Source organism: Miniopterus schreibersii (genome assembly GCF_964146895.1).
Source record: "Miniopterus schreibersii genome assembly, chromosome: 10".
Lineage (NCBI taxonomy): Eukaryota > Metazoa > Chordata > Mammalia > Chiroptera > Miniopteridae > Miniopterus > Miniopterus schreibersii.
Genome location: NC_138110.1, coordinates 53208330 through 53235719, shown reverse-complemented (window position 1 = coordinate 53235719; position 27390 = coordinate 53208330). Strand labels below are relative to the sequence as shown.

Sequence of the window (27390 nt, the reverse complement as noted above, 5' to 3'; positions counted from 1 at the left end):
CTATTTATGATAATGAAACACTGGGTGATTCACCTGGAGTGAGATGACACATGAGGTCTGATGATTCAAAATACTCCCCTGCTTTACAGTCAAAATGCTGACATTTATGCTTGTCTATAGCTCCGCACTCCTGTGTATAATTCACTTCAGTCTTGGGTAAACTACTGGGTTTCCAACTTAAAACCACTCACAGCAGGGACACTGCCCCTTAATGTTTAAAGAACATTTATTTCAAATTAATACCAAAGTTATATCATAAGAAAAAATTTAAAAACTTTATTGAACTTTATTACACTTATTTTACAGTTTAGTATTGCTTTTATTTTGAATTACATAAGGTAGGACCTTAATGGGTTTAATCTGGCTGGCCCTGCTATTAAGGAAAGCGGGGTGTCTGCTTTATACTGGAAAAGAGCTAAACCTCCCCTATCTTCCCTCCAAATCCCTTACAACCTTATTTCTGTACCCCAAAATAAACCACTGGTTTAGAAGACGGTGGTTGCAACAATTTCTATTATCAAGCCCTGCTTCCCTACCTGCACACCTCCACCCCAACTGAGATTGTGCCCTCTAGGTCCCTGTGTTTAACCCTGTAAGAACACCTCAGTTCTAGCCTGTGCTAGATTGTGACTGAAACTCTCTGACCTTTTAATATTGGGCAGTCTCTTTTTAGCCCATATTGAGATTACCAGCTACTACCAGAGTGCTTACAATGAGTTAAGCACTTTGCAAGGTAGCTTTACTCTCCAAACAATCTTATGCACTAAATACTATCTTTTGTTCAAAGAAAACAGTGAGGCTCAGACAGGTAGTCATTTGCCCAAGGTCATAAAGCTTAGTATATAGTCAACAACATTAGCTGTTTGACACAAAGAAAATGGCAAAACTAATGCAAACCCAGTCAGACTTTGAAGAATATGCTCTTTGGCATTCTTAAGGGACCATACCTCCATCCTTCTAGCACAGCTTGCCCCTCACCATATAAATTGAACCACCATCGACCCCAGTGGTTAAACCAGAATCACTTAGGAATCTGCTTCTCACCCATAGTTGGCCAATTTTTAAATTTTAATTACTAAGTAGCTCTGAGCTGTCAATTTCTCTCCATTCTCACTTTCACTTATCTGTTTCAGATCTTACACGGACTGCCTGGTCTTATCTAAATCCATTCTCTATATATACAGTGACTGAGGACACAATTTATTCATGCCACTATAAATACGCTCCCCACTGCCCTCAACATAAGGTCTAAACTCCTTAGCGTGGTTTACAAAGCCTTTCATAACCTAGTCTCAGCCCATTTCTCCCCATTCCAGCTTTACTAAACAAGTTTTTTAAAAATCTCCCTGCCTTTAACATGCAGTTTTGTCTACCCTTCAGCAATGCCATCCCACGTCCCCATTTCTTAGCTAACTCCTAACAATTCTTGTCTTAGACATCACTCTTTCCAGGAAGCCTACCATGACACGCCCCTAACCCGGGCACCTCTTCTTTGAGTTCTCTGCAATCCCTAAGTCCCAGCACTAATTACACCACATTGTACCACTTGTTATCTCATTTTCCTCATCCTTGAAACTCTAAGTCCAAGATAGCAGAGCTGATGCCTATCATGCTTAAAGTTGTATCCCAAAACCTGATGGGCTGGGTTGGTAAAGAACAGACAGTAAATCTTTGTTGAAAGAACAAACTTCTATCTCCTTGTGTGCCACCTCTCCTGGAGGATTCCTGACAATTCCTTTCCCCTGCCTCTCATCTACCCAAGAGTCTCACCCAGAGAAGATATTAGTAAAATTGTTGAAGGAGTTCAAGATTTTACTCAGCAGCCTTAAGTTTTAGCAGGAACAGACACATTCTGCTGAGGCCTGATAAATCTGACTGCCCACATAAATCTAAAAAATATAGAATGGCTACTAATTCATAAAAGCTGTTAAAGAAAGGGCCTTAAAAGCATAAGTCTATTGTAATCAAATACCTTATAGTGCAAATATAATAAATTCACATGCATTTTACTTTTACATACTCATAACAAAATAATTACATTGACTAAAATGGCAGTTTTTCCCCAAGAGAATCTTCATTTTAACCAAATCGACAAAGCATTTATTGAAGTTAATGTTCTGGCAAAACCATAGACTTGAATCAAGCAGCATCAATGCTGTAGTATAAAAAAAATTAAAAGTGTCAAGGTGCAGAAGCAGTAGCCCTATCAGCAATCCCTCTTCTGGGGAAGGACTCACACACATACTCCTTTGCTCAAGTACTATGATGCTACACCTCTTAAGAGTTTAAGGACTGAACAGGGTGCTTGCATCACCCAAGTAAAGACTTTCACAGAGGAAAACTGTCCTAGAAATACATTATTAATTTTTTTCTTTCTCTTTAAGGATACTGCAATAGAAATATATTAACGATGGCCTCAAATATCCAATAGTTTTCTCTTACATTTTAAATCAAAGCTGTAGGGACCTACAGGTCTTAATAAAGGACTCTCTTCACAGCACAGCTGTAGTTCACTTTACAAGGCAAAAATGTTCCCTTTGAGCTATATCCTTAAAAATAAACAATGCAATGTAAATGAAAAGTTCAGATCCTGCATCAATCATAATTCAATCTTGCCCTCAGATATAAACCTGGATATAGTCAAATTCGCAAAGCATTCACTTAATATTTTAGTTGAAGCAAAAGTAAAAGGGCTTTCAGCAAAGGGAACCTTTATGAATTTCAGTGGTGTCCCTGGCACTCAGAGGTTCAGCTGAAGTCGCGATTGGTGAGGACAACTGGAGCCACAAGGGTCCAGACGTAGAGAAGGAGGCAGACCCAGCTGGAGCTGATCTTGACCCACACAGCTGGCCACTTGCTGGTCACATTCCGGAACTCCGCATCAGGGCTAAGAAAACAGAAGAGTGTCAGGAAAAGGAGTCTGATACCAGTATCAAGCAGCCTCCCCACCCAAAGACAGGAAGTTCTCCAGGGAAACTTGGCTAACACTACTCCCTAGCAAGGTTCTAGAAGGGAATTGAGGAAGCTGCTGTTTTTAGTTTTTATGAGTAGGGAACTCTACCTCTCAAATGGCTTTCATCTTCTTGCCAGCATGGAGAACCCTGACTAATCTTTGAGCAAAGTTCTTTAGGAACATCGGGCTGTTCTAGATACTAGTAAAAGTCTAGACTGAAATGGCCTCCCTGAAACTTTCCTTCCTTACCAATCATTACTTTGATCAGAATACTCCATATGGCCCTCTCCAGACACAGAGAAAAATTAGAGAACAAAGATGGGCCACATGGCTTAATGTCATGATTTTCTCTCTCAAGTACTCAAGTTTGAAAGAGCTCCCCATAATCTACACCGTAAGAATCACAACTGGATTGTAAATCCAAGAGGGAAAAAAGTCAAAAGTATTTCAGAAAAGTGTCAGCACTGAACACAACTTTATTATATAGGTAAGACAAGGGGACTTCAAAGCCAGGAAAACAGATGAAGACTTTACAGTCAGCCCAAGGGGCTAAGTGGTCTTCCATATGTGCTGTTTATGCCTCCTACCTGTACCAGCCTGTCACGGTCATCATGATGTACAAGGAAGCCAGGCAAAGCATCAGGTGGAACATAGCATAGCTGTACTGAACTCCCTCTTTCTCATTGTCCATGGCCCGCCGAGGCTGTCCATCTTCTTCATCACCGGACCCGTTGGTGGCAGTATCACGGAGAATCACACTTTCACTTCCTGACAGAGTCAGCTTACTTACCTGGCTATTGGTGGAAGTGCGGAAGCTAGAAAGTGATCCCAAGGACAAGTCAGAAATGGGCCCTGAAGATGAACTGCTGCCATTGGCCTATATACATGAAGGTTATTTCTGAACTGCTCCTACTTCGGGGCCTGACGGCCTTCTGAAGGGCCCTGCCTAAAGTTCTGAACTGTTCCTGCCATCACAAGACAGACAGTACTCTTATTAGTTACTACTTGATGGTTTAACTGCTTAGGAGTTTCCCAAAATATACTATGCTTTCAATGTCTACTCCCATGACTTCACACGCACCTCTTCTATTCTTAGAATGTACCAACCTTCAACCTTCTCCCAGCTAACTTACTTATCCTTCAATTCTCTGGCTTGTGCCACATTCTCTGGAAATCCTTCTCTGACATCACTCCATCACTAGGCTGGGTTAAATTCCCACAGCTCTTTATGCTTCCCTCTGCCATAGCATTTATCATTCCTGTCTCTCTTGCTATTCACAGATGACTAAGGTCATTAACAACAATGACCTTAGTCATCTGTGCTTTCTGGGACATAATAGATGCTCACTAAAGTTTGTTAAATAACTCAATTACAAAATACATACAAAAAAGGACAAAAACCACACGATCACCTCAAGAGACATAAAAAAGACACATTTGACAAAATCTAATACTGTTTCAAGATAACAAAAACACTCCAACTAGAAATACAGTAAAACTTTCTCAAATTAATCAAGGACACTTATGAAAAAAACTAGTGCTAAAGTCATATTTAACAGTGAAAAACTAAAAGCTTTCCCCCTAAGACCAGGAACAAGACAACTCCACTCTTCATTTCTATTCAACATTGTACTGGAGGTTCAAGCCAGAGCAATTAGGCAAGAAAAAGATAAAAGGCATCCAGATTGGAAAATAAGATGTAAAACGATCTCTATTTGCAGATGACTTGACTTTGTATATGGAAAAGTACTAAGGAATCAATCAATAACCTTGCAGGATACAAAATTAATATACAAAAATTAATTATATTTCTATACATTAGCAATGAACAACCTCAAAGATAAATTAAGAAAACAATCTCATTTACAATGCCAACAAAAAATAAAATACTTAGAAAGAAATTTAACAAAAGAAGTTTAAGACTTGTACACTAATAACTATAAACCACTGAAAGAAATCCCAATTACCTTTTTCATATTTTGGCAGAAATTGACAGGCTGAACCTAAAATTTACATGGAAATGCAAGGGATTCAGGATAGCCAAAACAATCTTGAAAAAGAACAAATTTGTATGGCTCACACTTCCCAATTTCAAAACTTACTACAAAGCAACAGTAATCAAAAAAGTGGTATTAGTATAAGAATAGACATACATATCAACAAAACAGAATTATGAGTCAAGAAATAAACCATTGCACTTATGATCAACTGATTTTTGACAAGGATGCCAGGACAAGTCAGTGGGGAAAAAATACTCTTTTCAACAAATGGTGCTGGGACAACTGGATATCCCCATACAACAGAATGAAGTTGGGCCCCGTACCTCAAACCATATACAAAAACAATAAAAAGACAAATAAGCTGATTTAAAGACTAGACAAAAGATTTAAATAGACATTTCTTCAAGAAAGACATAAAAATGGCTAGTAAACACATGTAAAATGTTCAACATCATTAGACATTAGGGAAATGCAAATCAAAACCAAAATGAAATGCTGCTTCACATCCTCTAGAATGGCTACAATCAAAAAGACGTAAGTACAATGTAATGATTAGGAAGTAATGAAATTAAAACCCTCATAATATTGATGGTAGGATTGTAACATGATGTAGCCACTTTGGAAAGTGCTTTGGCAGTTCCTCAAAAAGGTGAACATAGCAGCCCAGCTGGTGTGGCTCAGCAGCTGAGCATCGACCTATGATCCAGGAGACTGAGGTTTGATTCCTGGTCAGGGCACATGCCCAGGGTTGTGGGCTCGATTCCCAGCAGGGGATGCAGGGGGCAGCCGATCAATAACTCTCTCATCATTGATGTTTCTCTCTCTCTCCCCCTCCCCCTTCCTCTCTCTCTGAAATCAATAAAAAGTTTTATTATTTTAAAAAGCTAAACATATCAGTACCATATAATCCAGCAATCCTACTCACAGGTATATACCCAAGAGAACTGAAAACGTATATCTACACAAAAAATCTGTACACAGACATTCATAGCAGCATTATTCATGATAGCCCCACAGTGGAAATAGCCAAATATCCATTAACTGATGAATGGATAAATGAAATTTGGAATATTATTTCCAACAACAGAAGGGAATTAAATACTGACATGCTACAACATAGATGAACCTTGAAAACATTATGCTAAGTGAAAGAAGCCAGTCATAAAAGACCATATAGTGTATGATTCCATGCATATGAAACGTTTAAATAAGCAAATCTGGAGACAGAAAAGAGGTTACTGTCTGCAAGGAGCTCGAGGGTAGGCGGAATGGGGAATGACTGCTAGTGAGCATGGGTTTTCTTTCTGGGTAAATAAAATGTTAAAATTGTGGTGATGGTTTGATGGTTGCACAATTCTGTGAACATACTAAAAAACTACTGAACTGTATATTTTTAAAGGGTGAATTTTGTGGTATGTGAATTATATCTTTTAAAAAAAAACTAGGCCAAAGGCAAAACAAACAGAAATAGTCATAGACAATATGAAAACAAATGAGCATAGCTGTGTACCAAAAAAAAAAACACACCCCAAAATAGGCAGACAGCCCAAGGCTATAGTTTGCCAAACCCTATTTTAAGCAATCATTAAAAATAAAATAAAAAAATAGGTTCTACACATAATGTTATGGAAAGCTATCCAGATTATAAAGACAAATTCATATTTCAGAATAGCATGTGTATTTATACATCATGTTCTCTATTTAGTTAGTTTTAAAGATTTTTTTATTGATTTTTACAGAGAGAGGAAAGGAAAGGGAGAGAGAGAAACATCAATGTGAGAGCAAAACAACAATCGGCTGCCTCCTGCATGCCATGCCCCCTTACCAGGGACTGAGCCCGCAAATGGGGCATGTGCCCAGACCGGGAATTGAACCTGCAACCTTTTACTACACTGGACAACTCCAAACAACTGAGCCACTGGCCAGAGCCCTAATTTATTTTTAAAAATTATTTATCAAGCGATATAAATAAAATGATGTATTTACCCCAGCTGGGTGACTCATTTGGAGAATCGTCCCGTACACCAAAAAGGTCGTGGGTTCAATTTCCAGTCAGGGCACATACCTAGGTTGTAGGTTTGATCCTGGGTCGGGGCGCGTGATCCCGGGTCGGGGCGCGTGATCCCGGGTCGGGGCGCGTGATCCCGGGTCGGGGAGCGTGATCCCAGGTCGGGGTGAGTGTGGGAGGCAACAGATTGATGTTTCTCACTTTGATGTTTCTCTCTCTCTCCCTTCCTCTCTCTCTAAAATCAATAAACGTATCTTCAGGTGAGGATTAAAAAAAATTGTGTATTTAGCTTTATATAAAATTATGTGTAATTATATATGCATAGATAGGTTGATAGTAAGTATAAGCAAAGGAAAAAAGCCTGAAATAATGTGTACCAAATGTTAACCGTGGAAGAGGTAAATCTCGAGGGAGGATACTTTCATTTCCTATTTTATACTTTTCTTGCTTATATTATTTGTTCATATAAATATATCCTTACCCATTATTATTACATATTTGGAAATAAAGTAATATATGCTATTATATAGAAAATGTCAATAAAAATGAGTGGGAAGGTAAGTGCAAACTGCTAACATAGGTTGTATCTGGGGTCTTGAATTTACTAGTCTTTAACATTAGATATGTATAATTCTGTAGTTGTTTAATTATTTACAATGATCAGGAAATAATTTTTTTTTAAGATAAGCCAACCTATTTTCAGAGCCACTATTCTAGCTGCTTCACTCAGTATTAACCTTCACAAGAATCTTGTTCTAAGTATTTTTAACTTACCTAGAATACAAAAGGCAGAGAGCAAAGAGTAACAGCCCAATAAAATTTCCATTATCCAGAATATGCCCACTCTGCGATGGGGGAGCAGAGGTAGGGACCAGAGCAGTTGAATTTGCAGGAGCCAAGGTTGGTGCAGTCAGGTGTGTAATGATGCTCCACAGGCCTGGGTTGCAGGAATGATCTGAAAATGGGAAATATTTTATCCTTAGTTATAACTCACCTTGTTCCAAGAAAGTATTTGAGGGGTGTGGTTACACATTCAGTCATAACATAAAACATGGGAATACTATATAAAAGAATCTGAAATTTAGCAGTAACATATTTGTGTTTCAATCAGTGACTTAGTTTTAGAAAAAAAGAAACAGTAATTTGTCAAATTTCACAATTACCAATCACTGGTTTTGAAATTTAACTGATAAATCTCATTGGTTCTACAATTATGCAAAGGCTTTAAGCACAAGGAGTTTATCCCTAATTTTGTTGTCACATATTTACATAGGAATATAATAAAAGCAAGTTGAGTCATCATTACAGGGTCTGTGATAACTGTTTTCCTTTCAAAGGAATCCACAGAATAACCTATTGAGAAATAATCCTATAATAACTACAAAAGGAGATTTCCTACAGCAGTTTCTTCTAGGGCTTGTAACACCAAAGGAAAATTCAATTAAAACAATCCTACAAAGGGCCAAAACAATGTTATCTTGTCTACCTCTTAACTAGTTTGACTTAGTCCAGAAAAAAGCCTAGAGCAGCAATTTTCAACTGGTGTACCGCGGGAATTTTTAAAACACGCAAAACCTGACTATTTAGTCAGGGGCATTGACCTTTTTTCCCTTAGACTGTCAAATAAAAAAATGACAACAGTGATAATCGTTGGTGTGAATCAATCAAAATTATATTTGTTCACTTGACATCTGCTCTAGCTGCAGCTTTTATTCCACCAAAGGAATAATTTCCACTTTCTTTTCCTCAAATGAGTGTGCTCTTGCTATTCCCTTACCAGGCTCATTGGTCAGGGCTGACCATGTCAGGTAGATGGTGTAGATGGTGATGATAGAGGACTGCAGGAGACCAGAACGAGGGTGGTGTTCCTATGGAATCAAAAAGAAAACATGCCACAGAATTGCACGGCTGACTTTCTGAAACCTGGGGTACTTCCCTGGGACCCACTTAATTGTTATTAACTAAGAGCCTTCTGATTCTGCTTGACAGTTGAAAGATGACAAGTAATCTCTGAGTTAGCTTCAGGAAGAACCCAGAAAGAGGAAGCATGTACTCTTGGTTCTCAAGGCATTTCATAATCCTGGAAATTCCTATTTATCACACAAAGCTTCGATTTACCAGTTTCTTGGTGTTGTGGAATCTAAAATCAGCTTTGTCACTAACTGGCTGGGTGATTCATCTCTCTCGAACTTCACTTTCCTCATTTTTAAAATGAGAGGTGATGTCTAGATGTTCTTTTCAGATTTCATATATAAAACTCCATGAATTTTTTAAAGTATAGTATTTAAGTGATGAAACTCAGGAGCATGACTTTTGTTTTTAAGTATTAAAAATCAATTCTTTTTTGGGGAGTTAACTCCCCTAAAATATCTTGGCTAATGATTCAAAAGAATCATTCCCAAGATGTAAATCTTATAAAAATTATAAATTCCCAAGTTACCTAGGTTTTTTTTACATTATAGGGAAATTAGTCATTTAATTATAATATAGGCAACTCAATGGCACATTTTATAGTTACTAAGTTATAATTACAAAGATTTCATCATAACATGGAGAAATGTTTAAGCAGGGTAAAACGTGGACATAAGTTCATATAAAAGGTTACCTAGGTTTCAAGTTTAGCATTAATTAAAAACCCTACAGGAAGCAGAAAACCACCATACCTGAATTTTTGGGTGGATGGATAGAACTGAAACCACAACACAAAGGATGAGGTTAATACTGATAAAGAACTTGTTTTCCGTGCAGCCATCTGGTTTGGTGTAGTATACATAGAGCAAACTGACAAAGATGATTGAAAGGGTATACAGGATGCTCGTGACGGACAGTAAAACTGAAGGGAAAAAAGGGAAACCAATATGAATACCCACACTCCTAACAAACTTTTATAATGAAGACCAACTTTCTTCTCCATATAAAAATAGACATTATTTCACTTTGATGGTGGTTACTAATTTACAGTGAAGTGACAGAGGCCCCAAGGTTGAAGTTTCAGATTGTGTTAGAGTTGGCTCAATAGTAAATTACAAAATCCACCAAACAACTGAATTCACTTCCTGGATTACCTAACTTGATTTCATGGGTTGAAAAACCAGACATCTGATCATTCTAAACAGAATAAATTCTAACTACATGCAAAATATTGTTCATTATAAGCTTCTCTTAGGAACTTAAAAGACTTCATAGCCCTCAAAATGAAGCAGTTCACAGCAAGCTGAGCGCCAGGGATGGTGTTAGAAGAAAACAGAATAGACAGGCATCTTTAATGGCAGTTTTTCCTCCGTAGCTACTGGCTACATAAACCCATTTCCTGTCACAAGACCACATCATTGTGGGAAAGTGGCTTATTTGCTACTTTCAAATATCTAAAGTAATGTTCCTTTCTATTCACGTGGATAATAAAATTAGCTGTGTAACTCTGAAAAACATGAAAACAGTATACAGTATATCACACCAACTGTATTTAATTCAAAGCACAAACTTATTTGAAAAAACTAGTTTCTACTTATCTCAGTCTCAATGGATTTTGCATGGCTTAAATGCTGTATATGATGTTACTGATGCTATACTTAAGTTACTCTTAATGTTTTCCCATCTGAACATACAAGATTTCTCTACTTTTAGTTACTCCAAAGTATGGCAAAGTTCATTATTAAGTTCTTCTAGAGTTGGAGTGACTGAGAATGAATTATACAAAACAGAAGTAAACAGGTTAAAAAAAATGAAACAAATTTTATTAGTCAGAAAGAAGGAAGTGGTTCAGGATTCCCAACCCATAATGATAATTTACAAATCTTTTTCTGCAATAAACAGACATTACAAACAGTTTAAGTGACCAACAGCAGGGCAATGGGTAAATAAATTGTGGTACACCATGCCCTGGAACATCAAGGAATTGTACAGATGGGAATACCATGCGACTGTTAAATGAGCAAGACATATCTGCGCTCCCTGGCAGGGGACACCATTCATCATACAGTAAGTGGAAAGAGCAAGTCATGGAATGAAACACAGTATAAATTTATTTACATTTAAACATAAAAACAGCCCTATCGGGTTTGGCTCAGTGATTAGAGCGTTGGCCCAAGGGCTGAAGGGTCTTGGGCTCAATTCTGGTCAAGGGCACATACCTGGGTTGTAGGCTCTCTCCCCAGCCCCAGTAGGGAGGCAACCAAGGGATGTTTCTCTCTCTTTCTCTCTCTCCTTTCCACTCTCTCTGAAAAGCAATGGAAAAAATATCCTCAAGTGAAGATAAACAAAACAAAACATGTGGATACGCACAAATACATAAAGGTCCAATAATAGTGGTGACATCTGGAGAGGAAAGGGGGTTGTTGAAGGTTGGTAGAGTTGCATGTTTTATTTTTTATAAAATTCTATCATTTGTGTTTATGGTAAAAATGGCACTTATTTTTTTCTTTTTCAATTTAAAAAGCAGCACCCTAAATAAATAAGATGAAAAGGAAGCTGGACAATGTGATAACATGTACTAAAAGCATTTAAAATATCCATACCCTTTGACCCTTCTACTTCTGGAAATTTATTCTAAGGAAATAATCAGAAGTGTACTCAAAGATATGTTATTGGGTATTTATTGCTGTACTATGGCCAAACATATTCACAAGCTATTTCTAAGCTTTAAAAAAGGTCAAACTATAAACTACTGAATATATAATACATTTTAAAAATAAATAAGACACAAACATATTACCCATTTTTCAATAACTTGTTTCCTATACACGGAAGATACACATGTACATGTAGAAAAAAGACTAGAAGGCTATAGACTAATGTGTTAACAGTGAGTAATAATTACTGGGGAGTTAGATTATGGGGGAATTTTTTTCTTTTGTGATTTTTTGGTTTTCAAGTTCTTGACACAGAGCATCTATTATTTTACAATTGGGGAGCCAGGAGGAGGAAGTCAGGGCCAGGACTCTCAACCATTATTTTTAAAACTAAAGCACGGCTGGGTATTGCTCCTAATAACTAGAGGGCTCCAAAGTCCCTCCCCATTATTACAGGCTATAAATCGTGTTCCCAACCTAAAAATTATAAGTACTCTTTTCCCACCAGAAGGATTTTACAAGGGTGTAGAGTCACATTCTGAATAAAACAGTAAGTACCGTTCACCTTCTGGTAAGAAGGACCTGCTGGCAGATGTCCCATGTGTAGAATGCATGTGAGTCCTTGTCCAGGGAAACAAGGAAATCAAAAGCAGAACTATGTCACCAAATAAAGCTTTTCCCCTTATCTAAATACATGTAGTTACATTACAAATCTCAAAATAAGTGAACTGGGGGAATCCAATGATTTATATGGTCTGTGTTACTTCCTTCCAGTAATGCATGTAATTCACGACTCAATGGGAAATTATAGTTTTTCAAAAGTCAGCTCGACCTTGCAAGTTCACACATTGAATCCACGGAGGTTTTCCCTGCACACCCTGTTTAACGCAGCATATGCAGCACGGCCTCACAGGTGGGTCAGGTACCTACCAGCATACCAGCACCTCGGGTTTCCTTCCTCCATTCGATTCACACACGACTCATTCAGAGAGTGAGCCAGGTCCACCAACAGCACCAGCTGGATCAGGATGAAGAAGAAGGCCCCGAACATGCCAACAACGAACCAGACTACAAGCCAAAAGGAAAAGGTTATTCTGGGCCACACGAGTGGCATTTCAGATGCTGCCAACATTCTAAAGATTTCAATTCGAGTAAGAGAGAGATGGTAGAGACATACTCTGCCTCCAGCAGTACAGTAAGACCACTCCAATTCCAAGCTCAAAGGCATTCTCTGAGAAGTGTTCTGTTGGGTTTCAAACCTTGTAAAACTTATTCTAGCTTGTGCCAAGGGGAGCCTAGAATCTGATATTCCAAATGCTACGATAAGCCTTTTTCCTTTACCTTAGAGGAAGGAAAAATCATAGTGGAAATCCACATATGTCACTTGATGCCACAGTAAGGAAGGAGGCGAAGACGGGGGTGGGGTGAGGGGGTGGGGGGGGCAGAGCACATGAGTTACAAGTCCTTATGTTGATAAGCTCTCCGATGAACTTAGTATTGCCAAGTAAGAAGACAGACTGCTAAAATATCGGCAAACAATTAACATATGGTTCCAGAACACCTAAGAAGCGACCTGAATGCCTTAATACCTTAATATTAGTACCAAGTCAGATAACTGGACACCACTTCCTTTAACTGTCAGTTCTGCAAAATCAGTAATGAAAACATAGCTTTAACTCAATCATTTGTAGAGTCTGTATGTACTATAATTAACCCCCTTAATAGTGAACCATACCTGTGGTGAAATGGCCCCCAGGGATGTAGAAAGATCCAACCATGATACCAACAATGGCAGCAATTTTGAAGAACCAAAACCTATTAAAATATTTAAAAAATGCATTTATGACGTGCTAATTTTCACCCTTACAGTGAGAAAATGAATTTCTAAAATGCAAAAATAAGCCTTAGTAGCATTTTCAACATGACTCAACTTAGATATTCATCTGAATGAAGCTACTCCATTCAATATTTCACACAATTTAAGATCAAATAGCACAGAGAACAGATCATTCACACTAAGAGGAACATGTATCCTTACAGTGTCCCTACTTTTAGCACTTAAAGATAGGAATTTTTCTAGAATTCCGACGTGTAGAACACTAGCAATGTGACGTAAATATAGGGCAATTAACTATTAGATCTGGGGAAAAGTAATCACCCAATCCTTCTTTTACAACATAGGATGTAAGTGCCTTGCTCACAATTACACAGTTCATCACTGGCAAAGCCAAGACCAAGTCTTTAAAGACTCCTTGTATGACAGAGTGAAAAGAATCAGGCTTTGGAGCTGGACAGACCTGAATTTTAATCTCAGCTCCAACCCTCACTGGCTGAGATCTCAAGCAATTTATATAACCTCTCTGAAATTTAGTTATTGCATCTGTAAAAAGGAGATTATAAAGTTTACAAAACTCCCTTCAGTCTTTAAATGAGAATTAGGGGAACTGGGGGCCAGGAATGGAAAGCAATAGAATGTGTAAATCAGTGGCCCAAATATATTCACTGTTTATCTTTCTGTATATTGTTTAAATATATCATGCACAAGGTTATCTTTTAACAACAGAAAGGAAAAAAAGTGTGTGTGGAGCCTAGCACCGTGATTAACTATTACATAGGTGTTCAATAAAAATCTAGAAACTTGAAACAAAAGGCATTTTTTAAAAAAGATAAGACTCTCCTCATCCCCTCTACCTCCTCCAATGTTATGGGTCTCCAACTGAAAATGACGCTGAAACAATTTCACATGTTAATGGGTCAGACATACATCTGGACCACTGATCTACATACTCTACCGCTCCCATCAGAATGGCAACATTAACTGCTGAATGGGAGGGTCCACACCATAATATAACAATAATAAATAAATTTTACATACCCATTGTGTATTGCTGCTCTGGGATCTTTACTGGTTTTTACTTTCAACATGAGCAGATAAAAGGCAAAGAAAAAGATGGCCAAGGCAAAGCTGATCCGATATACAGCTTTATAACCGACCTGCACATTACAATCTTTATCTGCCTTTATATCGGCCATGTTGATTTTAAATCCCCCTTCACAGAATCCAGGAATCTGGAAAAAAATAATTTCAATGTTATAGGAACACCCACATTTAAACAGAGATTCTATCCCCACAGGAAAGCCTGGATTTATAAAACTGATTACTTCAACAATTTCAAGACTATCCTGTGGGATTGTTCTCTTTGCCTTCCAATTAATTTACCATCCTGTCACCAAATAGTATAAACAACTTGCATTTTGGAAATAAAAGTGAAGTGCTCTCTTTGCATTTTTCTACTGATGAGGTTATCTCCCATTTCCCCATGAATTTCATGTTACAACTCACTCCTTCAGTTTAAATGTTTAAATCTAGACATACATGGACAGCAAATGTTTTAGGGGCACCCTTTTAATATCTGTTTTCTGGTTGTTAAGACTAGAACCTAAAGATGTTCACTTTGACCTCCTGTATTTCCAGAAAAGGACTAATACCTTCATATTCTGTGTCTTGACTATACCCCAAATGACAATGAACTTGACTGACTTTCCTAACAGTGAAGAGATAAATAAGAACATTAATGTCAACTAAAATGATCAGTACATTAAGGGTTCTGTTCCTTCTACTAACCTTCTTCAGGGGACCTTGCATCTCTTCCCTCAGCATGATGCAGGATGCGATCGTGCCCAGGATGAGAATAAAAGCATAAATGAGGCGAGTCACAGTGGAGTTCTTACTGTTGGGACAGCAGCTACACAGCAAACATGATGCACCACCGCAAAGGCATGGAACCTGTAATAAGTACATATGACCATCTGAGACCTTTCAGTGGACTCCTTTATGACACAAGTATCGCAGAACAGAAAACGAAGCACACCAGGCACTGACAGTTTTAATAGAGAATTACAACCAAGGGGTCGAGGGTTCAATTCCAGGCCAAGGGCACCTATGATTGTGGGTTTGCTCCCCGCTCCGTCCCTGGTCCAGGCGCTTGAGGGAGGCAACCAGTCAATGTGCCTCTCTCACATCTATGTTTCTCTCTCTCTCTTTCTTTCTCTCCCCTTCCCTCCTTCTCTTCTATTCTCTCCAAAGGGCAATGGAGAAAATATCTTCAGGTGAGGATTAACAACAACAACAAAAGCATGGGCTCTGGATTCAATGTTATTTCTGCCACTTTATCTCAGCAAACCCTTTTTCTCCATCTGTAAAATAGACTCAGTAACAAAATCTTCCTCCCTCACACATGACTGTATTAAATAAGCATTCAACACAGTACCTAAAACATGTTAAAAGCCCAATAAATTTTACTTATATTCACACAGGGATCATATTGAATTTAAAAACAACATATCTTAATATTGAGAAAAATACAAACCTAACTGCACTTGCTATTTACCGAGAATCCTAGTTACTAAATCTGCTATTACAGCATAAAGCAACATTACCTGGAAACCCTTATAAATTATGATAGCAAGGGCTATTTAACTCCATTCAAGAGTAACCTGGAGCCCTGGCCAATATGGCTGTTGGTTTGAGCGTGATCCTGACCACCAAAAGGTGGCGGGTTTGATTCCTAGTAAGGGCACATACCCAGGTTGTGGGTTCAATCTCTGGTCAGGGCACATATGGGAGGCAACTAATCGATGTTTCTCTCTCACATCAATGTTTCTCTCTCTCCCTCCCTTCCTCTCTCTAAAATTGATAAAAATAAATCAATAAATATATAGTAACCTGGAAATTCCTCAAAAAATTAAACACAGAATTACCACATGACCCAGTAATTCCACTCCTAAATATACACCCAAAGAACTGAAACAGGTATTCAAATAAAAGTTTGTACATGAATGTTCAAAGCAGTACTATTCACAACTGCCAAAAGGCAGAAACAACCCAAATGCCTATTAGTTGATGAATGGATAGGTAAAATGTGGTATATCCACACAATGCAATATTTTTCAGCCATAAAAATGAATCAAGTACCTCCTGTGTAAAGATACTTGATGTGTGGCCCGGGCGGGCGAGGCTCAACGGTTGAGCAGCGACCTGGGATCCAGGGGATTGCGGTTCGATTCCCAGTCAGGGCACATGCCCGGGTTGCGGGCTCGATCCCCAGTTGGGGGGCATGCAGGAGGCAGCTGATCAATGACAACTCTCTCATCATTGATGTTTCTATCTCTCTCTCTCCCTCTCTGAAATCAATAAAGATATATTTTTAAAAAACACCTTTAATTAAAAAAAAAAAAAGATACTTTATGTGTGGAAGAAACCTGTTCTACTATATGTTATGTTACTTCCTTATCTCTAAATGACAACTCTATTCTTCTGGTTGCTCACTCCAGAAACCTTGGAGTCATCCTTGATGCCTTCTCTTTTTCCAAAACCCTCATCCAATCTGTCAGTACATCAGCCCTATCCTCAGAATATACCCAGAATCTGACCACTTTCATAGCATCCTTAGCTATCCTTTTGTCTAAGCCACAAATATCATCTCTCATCTGGATTAAATGCAATAGCTCCTATTTCACTGCTGTAGCAACCCACTCATAACCTAGAGTTAGTATAAAGATTATGCTAAGATGAAAACATTTGAGATTCAGAACAGATGCAGAAAAAAAGCCTTCTCAGAGCTTTCCTCATCTGACTAAAAGCAGCAACTTCTCTCTCCAAGGGAGTTTTATGGCCATGAAGAAGACAAAAAGACCTCTGCATCCACACAAACAAGTATTATCACAAACTTTCTTATCTCCTGTTTGTTCTCCTACAAATCCACTTGTCTTTCCAAAGAAAGAGAAAACATATTTGTTCTTCCCATAGAAGCCCTTTTCTCCCACCTCCTTTTCCCCTATTAGGATAGGAAGATAAGCCCTACATTCTAACCACCCCTCTGAGTTGTTTATCACCGAGCACTCGTGTGTGGGTGTGTTGCACACATAAACAAACTCTTTTTTCTCCTGCTTATCTGTCTTTTGCCAGTTTAATCCACAGGCCCATAACTACTAAGGGTGGAAAGTTTTTCCTCCCCTACACTGCTTTACCCATTCTTTTCTACCATCTGTTCTCCACACAGCAAGCTTGTTAAAACATGGTCAGATCAGATCATTCCTCTTTTCTGTAATGGATCCCCATAGCACTTAAGAGTAAAAGCCAAAGTCCTTAAACTGGCCTACAAGACAGGAGAATGGAGATCTACAAGATTTGGCTCCCTGCTGCTTTCTGACTTCATTTCCTATTATTCTTCCCCCCACTCAATCCATTCTCTGGTACCTTAACTCCTTGCTGTACCTAGTGAACAAAAGGGATTCTTAAAATATGAAAGTGATTTCTAGGTAGAAGTGCTTTGATGGCATCAGTTCAAATCTTAGTTTTACATCAAAGCCAAAATGTGTTTCAGGTTATTAGGATAGGAAAGACTTCTTTCTTTCAAATTACTAATTCACTCTTTAATTAATGATCTTAACTATATTTTTTCCTACTTCTATTTTGTAAATAGTGAGTTTGACCCACTAGGTGGATTGTTAAAATCAACTGTCCAGGATTTTTTTTTAATGTGGTAGAAAAATTGTACAGCAGATGGTAAAGGTAAGAATTATTTCATGAAACATTTATTCACTTTATCCCACAATAGCTCTCCAGGCGAGGGATGCTGGGGTGATTATCCTCGTCTTATGGCAAGAGATAAATGACTTGTACAAGGTCCCAAAGTTTAGGGACCTTGGCTTCCAATTCTGAATAATAATCTACAAGGACTTCTTCCCCTTGTACCAGAACTGCACATAGGCCTCGGTTAAAATGACAGCTCTGCCACATACTCTGTAGCTTTGGCAAATCCCGTGCTACGGGATAAAAAATATTATTCAAGCCACGCAACTTAAATGGCGCCGCCTTAGGAAGGTACTTCGAAATGAACCAGAGAGCTCCTGCCTTGGGAACTCGGTCCTTGGTCCTGTTCCAGCCGCGGGTGAACCCAGAGGCCCGAAGGCTCGCGGGGGCGGGGCAACAGAAATTGTAAACAATGGCGGCCTGGCCTCCGACGTTCTTCAGCAGGCCCGGAGAGGGAGCCCCTGATCCCGGTAGCCCGGCATCGCGGATCTTGGCCCGGGCCCCTGGAGACGCTCTGCAGCTGAGGACTGGTCCCTCCAACCCGCGGGCCTCCGCAGCCGAGACCAGTTCGGGTCTGATCTTGGGGCTCACTATCGCCCCCCCTCGTCCAACTCAGAGCTCCGAAGGAGGCACCAGACCCCGAACTCACCCAGCTGGCCAGGGAGAAGGCGCCCAGCACAGCTCCCATGGTGACGCTGGAGATGGAAGTCGCGGACCGAGGCTTCTAGCGCGGTGTTAACTGCCAGTTGAGATTCTCCTCAGAAACGCGACGGTTTCCCAGGCCGGAAACGCGCGGCACGCGTCCTTCCGTGGCCCCGCCCCCCGCCCTAGGCCGCTGCCCTTGGTTGAGGGAGAAGGCGGGGCTAGGGGAGGCGGGGCTAGGGAAAGGCGGGGCTAGGGAGGCGGGGCTAAGGGAGGCGGGGCTAACCCTGTCCCCTGTTGGGGGAGGAGGCAGGGCTGAACCCGCTGGCGCCGCAGGAGTTGTGGAGGCTTCATCTCCTCACCTCGTTTGTATTACTTCAAGCCCATTATGTGTCAGTATCTGGGGTACTGAAGTGTACAAGAATTTTTGGCCTGGTTAAGAAGCGACTGACAACGTAAATGCACCATGATATATTGTGATGAGTACTATGAAGACGTAGCATAAGGGAATATTCTTTCAATAAAAGTTTAATGCCCACTGTGTAAGGGGGAAAGCAATTTAGTTGGGGGGAAGGGTAGGACTGAAAGGCTTTTTTGAGGAGTTTATATTTAATCTGAGAACTTAAAGATGAGTCAAGGGAAAATGGGCAGTGTTTCCTAAAAAGTGGGCGCTGTATATCATTTGGGGTAAATGAAATGAACATGACATTAAGTAACATTGAAAGGCACAGTGAAAAAGTCCTACTTCAAACCAAAGAAAAGGTTTGCTTGGGACTAGTATGTATTTAATATTTTTCTAATATTTGCTTATCTGAAGAATAAAGGCTTCATTTTCCACATCTTTCCAAAGGTAGCCACATCCACAGTTAAATAACAGGTTTTAGGGGGTGTGTGTGTGTTTGCAAAAAACTCTTCCATTTCTACCAACCAATGCTGGTTTTCCATTTAAGCAATGAGGTAAATTTTCCTTTTGTAGATGTCAGTAAAAATTGAGATTCTATTTAAAAAGAAATACTTGAAAATGACTTACTTAAATACGTACCAGTATAGGTGGTATGTGTTAGGGTTTGGCTGGTGACACGGACTGTGAAAGAATTCACAACTGAGAGAAGAGATAGATGCAGGGTGGAAATTTATGTTACTTTCCAAGGGAGGAAAGGGCCAGGTGCCCTTAGGTGGCACAAGGCTACAAAGATAGAGCGGGTTGCTTTTTTATTGGGGTATTAGGGACTAAGTGGCAGCTGTGGCAAGACGATAAAGAAGGGAGTGGGATAACATTGAAGTTTGCCAGATCCCGAGGGCTGTCTTGAGAAGTTACAGTTTGTTTGCTTTCTAAGAGACTGTCCAGCAGATGTCCTAAGGAGATGTTTTTATCAGCATCTTCGCAAGCCTGTAAAACATGCATCGAGCAAAAGTTACAGAGTTCCTAAAGGGGAGGCTTGGGTTTGAAGGGGAGGGGAGAGGGCACTTCCTACTAACTAGAGACTGATGAGAATTATCCTGGAGTCTTAAAACCACCGGGAGGAGGGGGGGTGGGGCAAGTGGGGCCCTTACAGCCCTCATCTGTCGGGCTCTTTGAACAGAGAGGCAGCTTGAATCTGGAAAGCCTGCAACCGCTCCTTTAATTACCAGGTGCTTCTCATAACTTGTGGAAGGCCACAACAAAGAAAAAGAGCGGCCTTTTTCTGTGCTTACAGTAGGTAGATGTGACAACAATGAGGATAATGTTGGACAAATGACTAATGTAGGGGAACATTTACCTGAGAATATAAGAACCTGTAGAGTTTAGAATCCTATAATATTTAGATTGGAAAAAGCCTTAGAAATATACTCAGATTTCTTCTTTTACTGAAATGGAAAAAGGCTCAAAGTGAAGTGGTTTGCTGAAGGCCACAGAAAGGGTTGATGGCAGAGGAAGGAGAATTACTCAAACTTTCCTAATTCCTGCCTCAGCCTCTCTCCTCCCCTTACCCCAAATGCCTGCCCAAGTCAGATTGCTTCAGGACCACTGAACCTTCCAGGTAACTCTTACAACCCTGTAACAGAAAAGATTTATTTAGCTTGTTCTTTAAGGGAGAGCACACACCAGGAAAACCGTGAGGAATTTTGGTAACTTGGGAAGAGTTTGTATTAGGATTTGGGTTTGTGCTTGGTATCTCTAAGGATGGCTTAAGGAAGTGGGTAGTTGTTTTGAATTGGACACAGTCAAGTAGCAGGGACAATTTGATGATTAGGTATCTTAATTTTTATCCTGGAGGTAGGAAGATTAAAGAAGGGCCAGAATTGTCATTGAAAAGGCAGGGGGGGTGGGGAAAGGGGTAAAAAGCAGGACCCACTCATGTTAGAAGAGAAAGATGTTGAATCATTTGTCTCAGCCTTGTTCCAACTATGGAGCCCTGTCTGATATTTGTTTACATTCTGTGAGCAGTGCTTATGTTCAGTGAGGAACACTGGGTCAAGACAGCAGTGAAGAGTTTTTCATTTTCTGACCTGCAAGCATTAGTCCTCCCAAATGTGGGATCCTGCCCATCTCTCAATGTTTTTAACCCTAAGTGATTAAGTGTGCTTCATCTAGGCGGCAAAGTTGGGGGAAGGCACATCTTTGAGATCCTCTACTTCAGTTTTCCACCTGTTGCAAGAATCCCTCAGCAACATCTCTTCTAGGGTGGGGGGCTCACTGCCATCCAAACAGCCCCTCCCATTTTTGCATGTTGATTGTCAAAACTAGGTGTGTGTTTTTTCACCTGTGGGAGAGGGAAATTTGTCTTCTACTCTCTTGGGTTCAGTGACTTGCTAGGCATGGAGGCTTTTATACCAATTGATCAAGGCTGGTAAACTTTAAATTTGTAGAGAAGTGCTAAGACAATAGAAAGGGGTTTAGGTTTTTAGAGGGACATGCTGTGGGAAGGCAGATTCAAGGCAAAAATTAATGGAAGATAAGGACTGTGTTTCACAAGATTTGTTATGTAGATTCCTCTCACTGATGAGTCTATAGTTGTCTCCTGTGATTAATTGCTGCTCTCCCAGGTGGAGGGGAGTGGAACCTAAGCAAAGGGAAATTTATTGGGTTAGGGCAGAGTCTTTCTTTGTGTATTTCTCAAATGCCTTCAGCTCAAAATAATCCTTATAAATGGCATATTTTGGGGTGGCACATTCCTGATCTCCTACATTCTTATATATTGTTTGAAAATACATGTACTTGGTTTTTGAAAATACTACATAAAAGCACAGTGAAAATGCATTATTTTATACCACACCCCCATCTCCCAGATCTCTTTCCAGAGTTCATATGTGCATGTGCCAGCATTATGTGTATTATCTATCACCCCCTTTTCACAAGTCTACAGCTAAATTGTATCTACATCTTTATTTTCCTGGGTCTCTTAGTTCTTGCTATAGTAATCCGTTTTATGGATGCACCATAATTTACATACATACTCAATCCCCTACCGATGGACATTTAGACTGGTCTCAATCCTTTTACAAACAACGTAGCAATGAAAATCCTGTTGGATTCCTGTTCCAGTGTATCTGCATGCTTATTCCAAGTACAATTGCTGGTCACAAACTAAATTATTCTCCAATACTGAAATTAAATGTGGTGATCTACTTCTCATCTTGAGTCCAAAGGAACAAGTTTATTTATTCTTCGCCACACCACCGCTTCGGGTATTAAAGAAAGAGGCATCTGCCACCCCGCCCAAATCAGTTTTCCCGTCTTCAGATAGTCCCAGTGCTGCAAGCGTCCGCCTGCGGCCCGTCCTCTCCCCGAATGGTCTCCATCGTACAGGGAGAGAAACTGAGGCACTGGACGGATCCGAGGCGCAAGGGTCCCCCGGGCCTTGCCGTCCCCCTTTGCCCAGCATTCCCTTCCTCTCCCTTTCCTCTGGGCCAAGTTCCAGCCTGCCAAACCCGAGCCCCTCACCGCTCCGGCGCGCGATCCCAACCGCTTTCCCTCCTCCCCCGCTCCGGCCGCGAAGGACCCGCGAGCCCTCCGCGTCCCTTCCGAGCCGCCGTAGCGCGAGCCGCGGGAGTTCAGCAACTCCGGTCGCCACGGCAACGGGCTCCGCCGTGAGCTGCGTGCGCCTGGCAGCCCGGGGGAGGCGCCGGGGGCTGGGGGCCCGGGCGAGGCGAGGCGAGGCGGCGGGAGCGCAGGTGAGCAGGGGCGGAAAGGCAGTGGCGGCCGAACCCGCCGCCCGGTGCGGGCTCTCTGCTGTTGGCGACGGGCTGGGCGGCGGGGACCCCGGGAAGGAGGCTGGGACCAGCCGCGCTGCGGCGGCGTCCCCGCGTGCCTTTAGCCCTGCCCGGTGCGGGCTTGGAGTGCTTTTTCCGCTTTCATTGTATTTTGGGAGCCATTGCTTGGCCTGACCCGAAAGTTTGTTTAAAAACAGAAATGCCCTTCTTATTTGAGGGCCGGGGAATAACTAAAAACTGCAGAAAATGTCTGTCTGTCTATGTGACTTGGTGAGCCAGAGAGGACTGACTTGTGTATCAGTTTTCCCATCTGCAAAGTGGGGATAAAGATAGCGCACCAGTCTTATGAGGCTATTACGAAGTACATTTATATTTAAAATCCTTGCAGGTAAGTCCTCAATACTTGGGAGGTTTTATTATTACTACAGGTAAGTGAGCTTGGCTTTATTGAGCTCCACAGGTGCTGCGCTTTTTTTACAAATTAAAAGCAAGGCCCTCCACCAGCAAAAAGATTACGCCAGGCTTTGTTTCAATACTTGCTTTGTTGCTGTGGTCTCTAACCCAATCCTCAATATCTCCAAGGCATACCACTACTACAAGGAGTCCATCATTGAGCATGTTTTATGTTCCGAGGCCTGGACTGATTGCCGTGGGTAGAAAAGTTAATGAGACATGTTATCCTCCGGGAACGGCACAGGTTTACGCAGTAAATAGGCATTTGTTGTGATTCGCATTGTGATTTTGGACATACAGGGTACTATGAATGCACAGAGAAGGCAGTTAACCCAGATTTCCAGAGAGGACGTGGGGGTGGATCGTCAGAGAGAGATTCCAAAAGGGAATGACTCCCAAAATGAGACGTGAATCTGCCTTTGTATTGGTCAGAAGATGAGGCTGAGTGCACAGTGTTCTAGGCAGAGAAAGCAGTGTGTGCAAAGCCCTGGGGGAGAGTGCAGGCTTCTTGGGAATTTGCAGGAATTTCACAGGCTGGCTAGAGTCAGATTCCAAGAAGTAGAAGTGGTCTGGCTAGATGATGTTTCAGTGATAAGAGGTGCCCCTTCTGGAAGACTTTTCTTGTATCTCCTTGCAGGTTTTGAGGAGTTTGGACTTTATCTTTGGGCCATTGGGGAACCATCAAAGGATTTTGAGCAGTCAGTTGTGTGTGTCAGTGAATGTGTGGTGTGTGTATTTGATAGAGGTATGGTTTTAGATCAGGGTTGTTCTCTTTTGGTGTCATCACTCTTCCAATCTTTCACATTGCAGCCATTCCTTTATTGTGATTCAAAAAATATTTATTGAGCATCTCCTACGTGCCAGGCATTGTGTAGGTGGTAAGGAATTAGGTCCCTGCCCTCATGGCATGTATTCCAAACATGTTCAAAGGTACATTCATGGAGACAAATGCAGTCTAGCACAACTGGACCTTAAATCAATATTTAAAAGACTAAAGACACCCAGTACAACTGGAACTGTAGTCAATATTGGAAGAGAACCCATCCAGAGAGATTAAACAAAAGGCCCAAATCATTCAGGGCCACTGCATTGCACCCTCTTGGAAGAACCATGCACTTAGACATCGCCTAGAAGAAATGGCCAGAGCAGTAGGAGGAAACCTAGGATTGTGTAGTAATGAAAGCAGAAGGAAGAAAGAGCTCAACTTTGCTGGATGCTGCCGAGATTTCAAATTAAATAAGTTAAACATTAAAGTGTCCTTTGGATAAATAAATAGAAAGATCACCGGGGACCTAATTGAGCAGATTTAGTGAAATGGTGGGGGCAGAATCTATAATACCGGCAGTTTCCAAGGGTTCAGTGTAATGTATCAGTGGGTGAGAAGAGAGTGGGATGTGAGAAGGTTAAGACGAAAGTGTAGGCGGCTGAGAGAAGCTTGCAAAGGGGAGGGAAGGCTGGAGAGTGATCGGGGAATCAGGTGAAGCCTTTTTTTTTTAATCCTCACCCCACGATACTTTCTTCAGAGAGAGTGGAAGGGAGAGAGAGAGAAAAAAAACATCCATGTGAGAGACACACCAATCAGTTGCCTCCCTTCACGGGGCTGGGAATCCAGTCTGCAGCCGAGGTACATGCCTTGACCTAAATCGAACCCAGGACCCTTCAGTCCGAGGGCCAGCGCTCTAACCACTGAACAGCCAGGTGATGCTTTTTTAAGCACAGGTGAGAACTGAGCAGATTTAAATGCTGATGGCAAAGACAGGTGAGGGAAAGGCTGAAGAAATATAGAAGATGAAGGGGAAAATCAGTAGCACAGCTTTCCTGAGAAGGTGGGAGTGATTGAGATCCACAGCACAGATACTTTTAGAGTCTAATGGCTTCTGCTTTTTTTTGAGAAGTGGTAAGCAAGGTAAATGCTGAAAAGATTGCCATCAGTATCATGCAACAAGAAAAAAAAGTGTAAATGTGGAGAGAAAGTTATATTTTCATTATTGGCAGATAGCAGACATTTATTGAACTAATATTGTGTTAAGCACTTTTCATGCACTAGTCTCAATTAATATGACCTATATGACAACGCTGCTAGATAGCCTCCTTATAATTCCCAGCTTATGGGTGAAGAAACTGAAGGAAAATGCTTACACAAGGTCTCAAAGGATTTGAATCCAGATCTGCCTGAGCCCAGAGCTTTTAATGACTATCTAGGTGACATGATTGTCTGCCTATGATGTGATTATCTGCTGAGAAAATTCAACAGAATTACGTTAAAAGTAATTAGAAATAGGATTAAGTGAACCAGCAGCTACAGGATAGACAAAAAGCAATCACTTTATGCGAGCAATAATGGCCAGAAAATGTAATTGTAGAAGAAATGACAGTAGCAGTATGAAAAATAAATACCAGGCCCTAGCCAATTTTGCTCAGTGGTTGGAGTGTCCACCTGTGGACTGAAGGGTCTGGGGTTCGATTCCAGTCAAGGGCACGTGCCTCTGTTGCAGGCTCCATCTCCAGCGCCAGTCAGGACCGGTGTGGGAGGCAACCAGTGTGTCTCACATCACTCACCTCGATGTTTCTCTCTTTCCCCCTCTTCCACTCTCTCTGAAAAGCAGTGGAAAAAATATCCTCAGGTGAGCATTTAAAAAAATAAAATACCAGGAATTAACTTTAAAAAATGTGCCCAGGCTAGCCAAATAGAACAAGAGTTGACTGGAGGGGAGGAGGCAGGGTGAAGGACAGGTGCCTGAGTGAAGAGATATTTTTCCCTTGGGAAAATCAGGATATTGATACCCAAAAAGGGGTATGTAAAAAACCAGATGTCTATCATAAGACAATGAGAAAATATGCAAAGATATTGACTATGATATTTTTGTAATATTGAAAAACTGCAAACAGACTGGTTAAATTATGATGCAGTCATGTAATGGGTACTACTAGCCATTTAAAAAGAATGAAATGAGAAATATATATATATATGAGAAAGATGTTCAACATCACATGGTAAGGTATGAAAAGCAGATTACGTTATGTTCCTATTTTTCACTTTTTAAATGTATGTATACATATTTCCAGGAAAAAAGCCTATAAAGATTAGTTCTTTAGATTATTTTTTAATTTTTATTTTAAAAAATATATCTTTTTTTTTAAAGTCTCACCTTTGCTAAGACTTTTTTTTTTAATATATCTTTATTGATTTCAGAGAGAGGAAAGGAGAGGGAGAAAGAGAAATAGAAACATCAATGATGAGAGAGTCATTGATCGAGCCCACAACACGGGCATGTGCCCTGACCGGGAATCGAACCCCGATTGCCTGGATCCTAGGTCGACGCTCAACCGCTGAGCCACGCCCGGCCGGGCTAAAAAATATATCTTTATTGATTTCAGAGAGAGGAAGGGAGAAGGAGCGAGAGAGACAGAAACATCAATGATGAGAGAGTCATTGATCAGCTGCCTCCTGCACGCCCCCCACTGGGGATTGAGCCTGCAACCCGGGGATGTGCCCTGACCGGGAATCGAACCCCAATCGCCTGGATCCTAGGTCGATGCTCAGCTGCTGAGCCACACCCAGCCAGGCTAAATTTTTTCTTAAATTGTGGTAAAATACCTATAAGGTAAAATTTATCATCTTAACCATTTTTAAGTATACAGTTCAGAATATTCATATTGTAGTACAATCAATCTCCAGAACTTTTTCATCTTGCAAAACTGAAACTTTATACCCATTAAACAACAACTTCCCATTTCCCCCTCCCCCTAGCCCCTGGCAACCACCATTCATTCGGCTTTCTGTTTGTATAAACTTCACTGCTCTAGATACTTCATGGAAGTATGATTCCACAATCATACAATGGTTGTCTTTTTGTGATTGGATTATTTAATTTAGCCTAATGTTTTCAAGGTTCATCTGTGCTGTAGCATGTGCCAGAATTTCTTTCCTTTTTAAGAATGAATAATATTTTGTGTATACAGTGTATGTATGTGCA

At 40.7% G+C, this 27390-nt stretch overlaps 2 protein-coding genes across 3 annotated transcripts in view; one reads left to right on the top strand and one right to left on the bottom strand.

Moving 5' to 3' along the window:
• Positions 1–260: 260 nt before the first annotated feature.
• On the bottom strand, positions 261–18958 carry SERINC3 (serine incorporator 3). Of its 2 annotated transcripts, XM_081149458.1 has the most exons (11): positions 18774–18958; positions 15155–15316; positions 14405–14598; positions 13265–13344; positions 12460–12597; positions 9625–9794; positions 8739–8829; positions 7736–7916; positions 3541–3768; positions 2711–2887; positions 261–2155 (listed from the first exon to the last, which is right to left on the bottom strand). In XM_081149458.1, exons 1-10 carry the CDS (start codon positions 18810–18812, stop codon positions 2749–2751), a joined length of 1422 nt encoding a protein of 473 aa, XP_081005584.1. In that variant the 5' UTR covers positions 18813–18958; the 3' UTR covers positions 261–2155; positions 2711–2748. The 2 variants fall into 2 exon arrangements, with proteins under 2 accessions (XP_081005584.1, XP_081005583.1); XM_081149457.1 differs by having other exon boundaries at positions 261–2887.
• A 3852-nt stretch (positions 18959–22810) lies between these two features.
• The window catches only part of PKIG (cAMP-dependent protein kinase inhibitor gamma), a 53472-nt gene continuing 48892 nt past the window's right edge, over positions 22811–27390 (top strand). The window contains exon 1 of the mRNA XM_081149479.1: positions 22811–22921. The gene's annotated coding sequence lies outside the window, so the exon portion shown is untranslated. The remainder of the gene's footprint in view (positions 22922–27390) is intronic.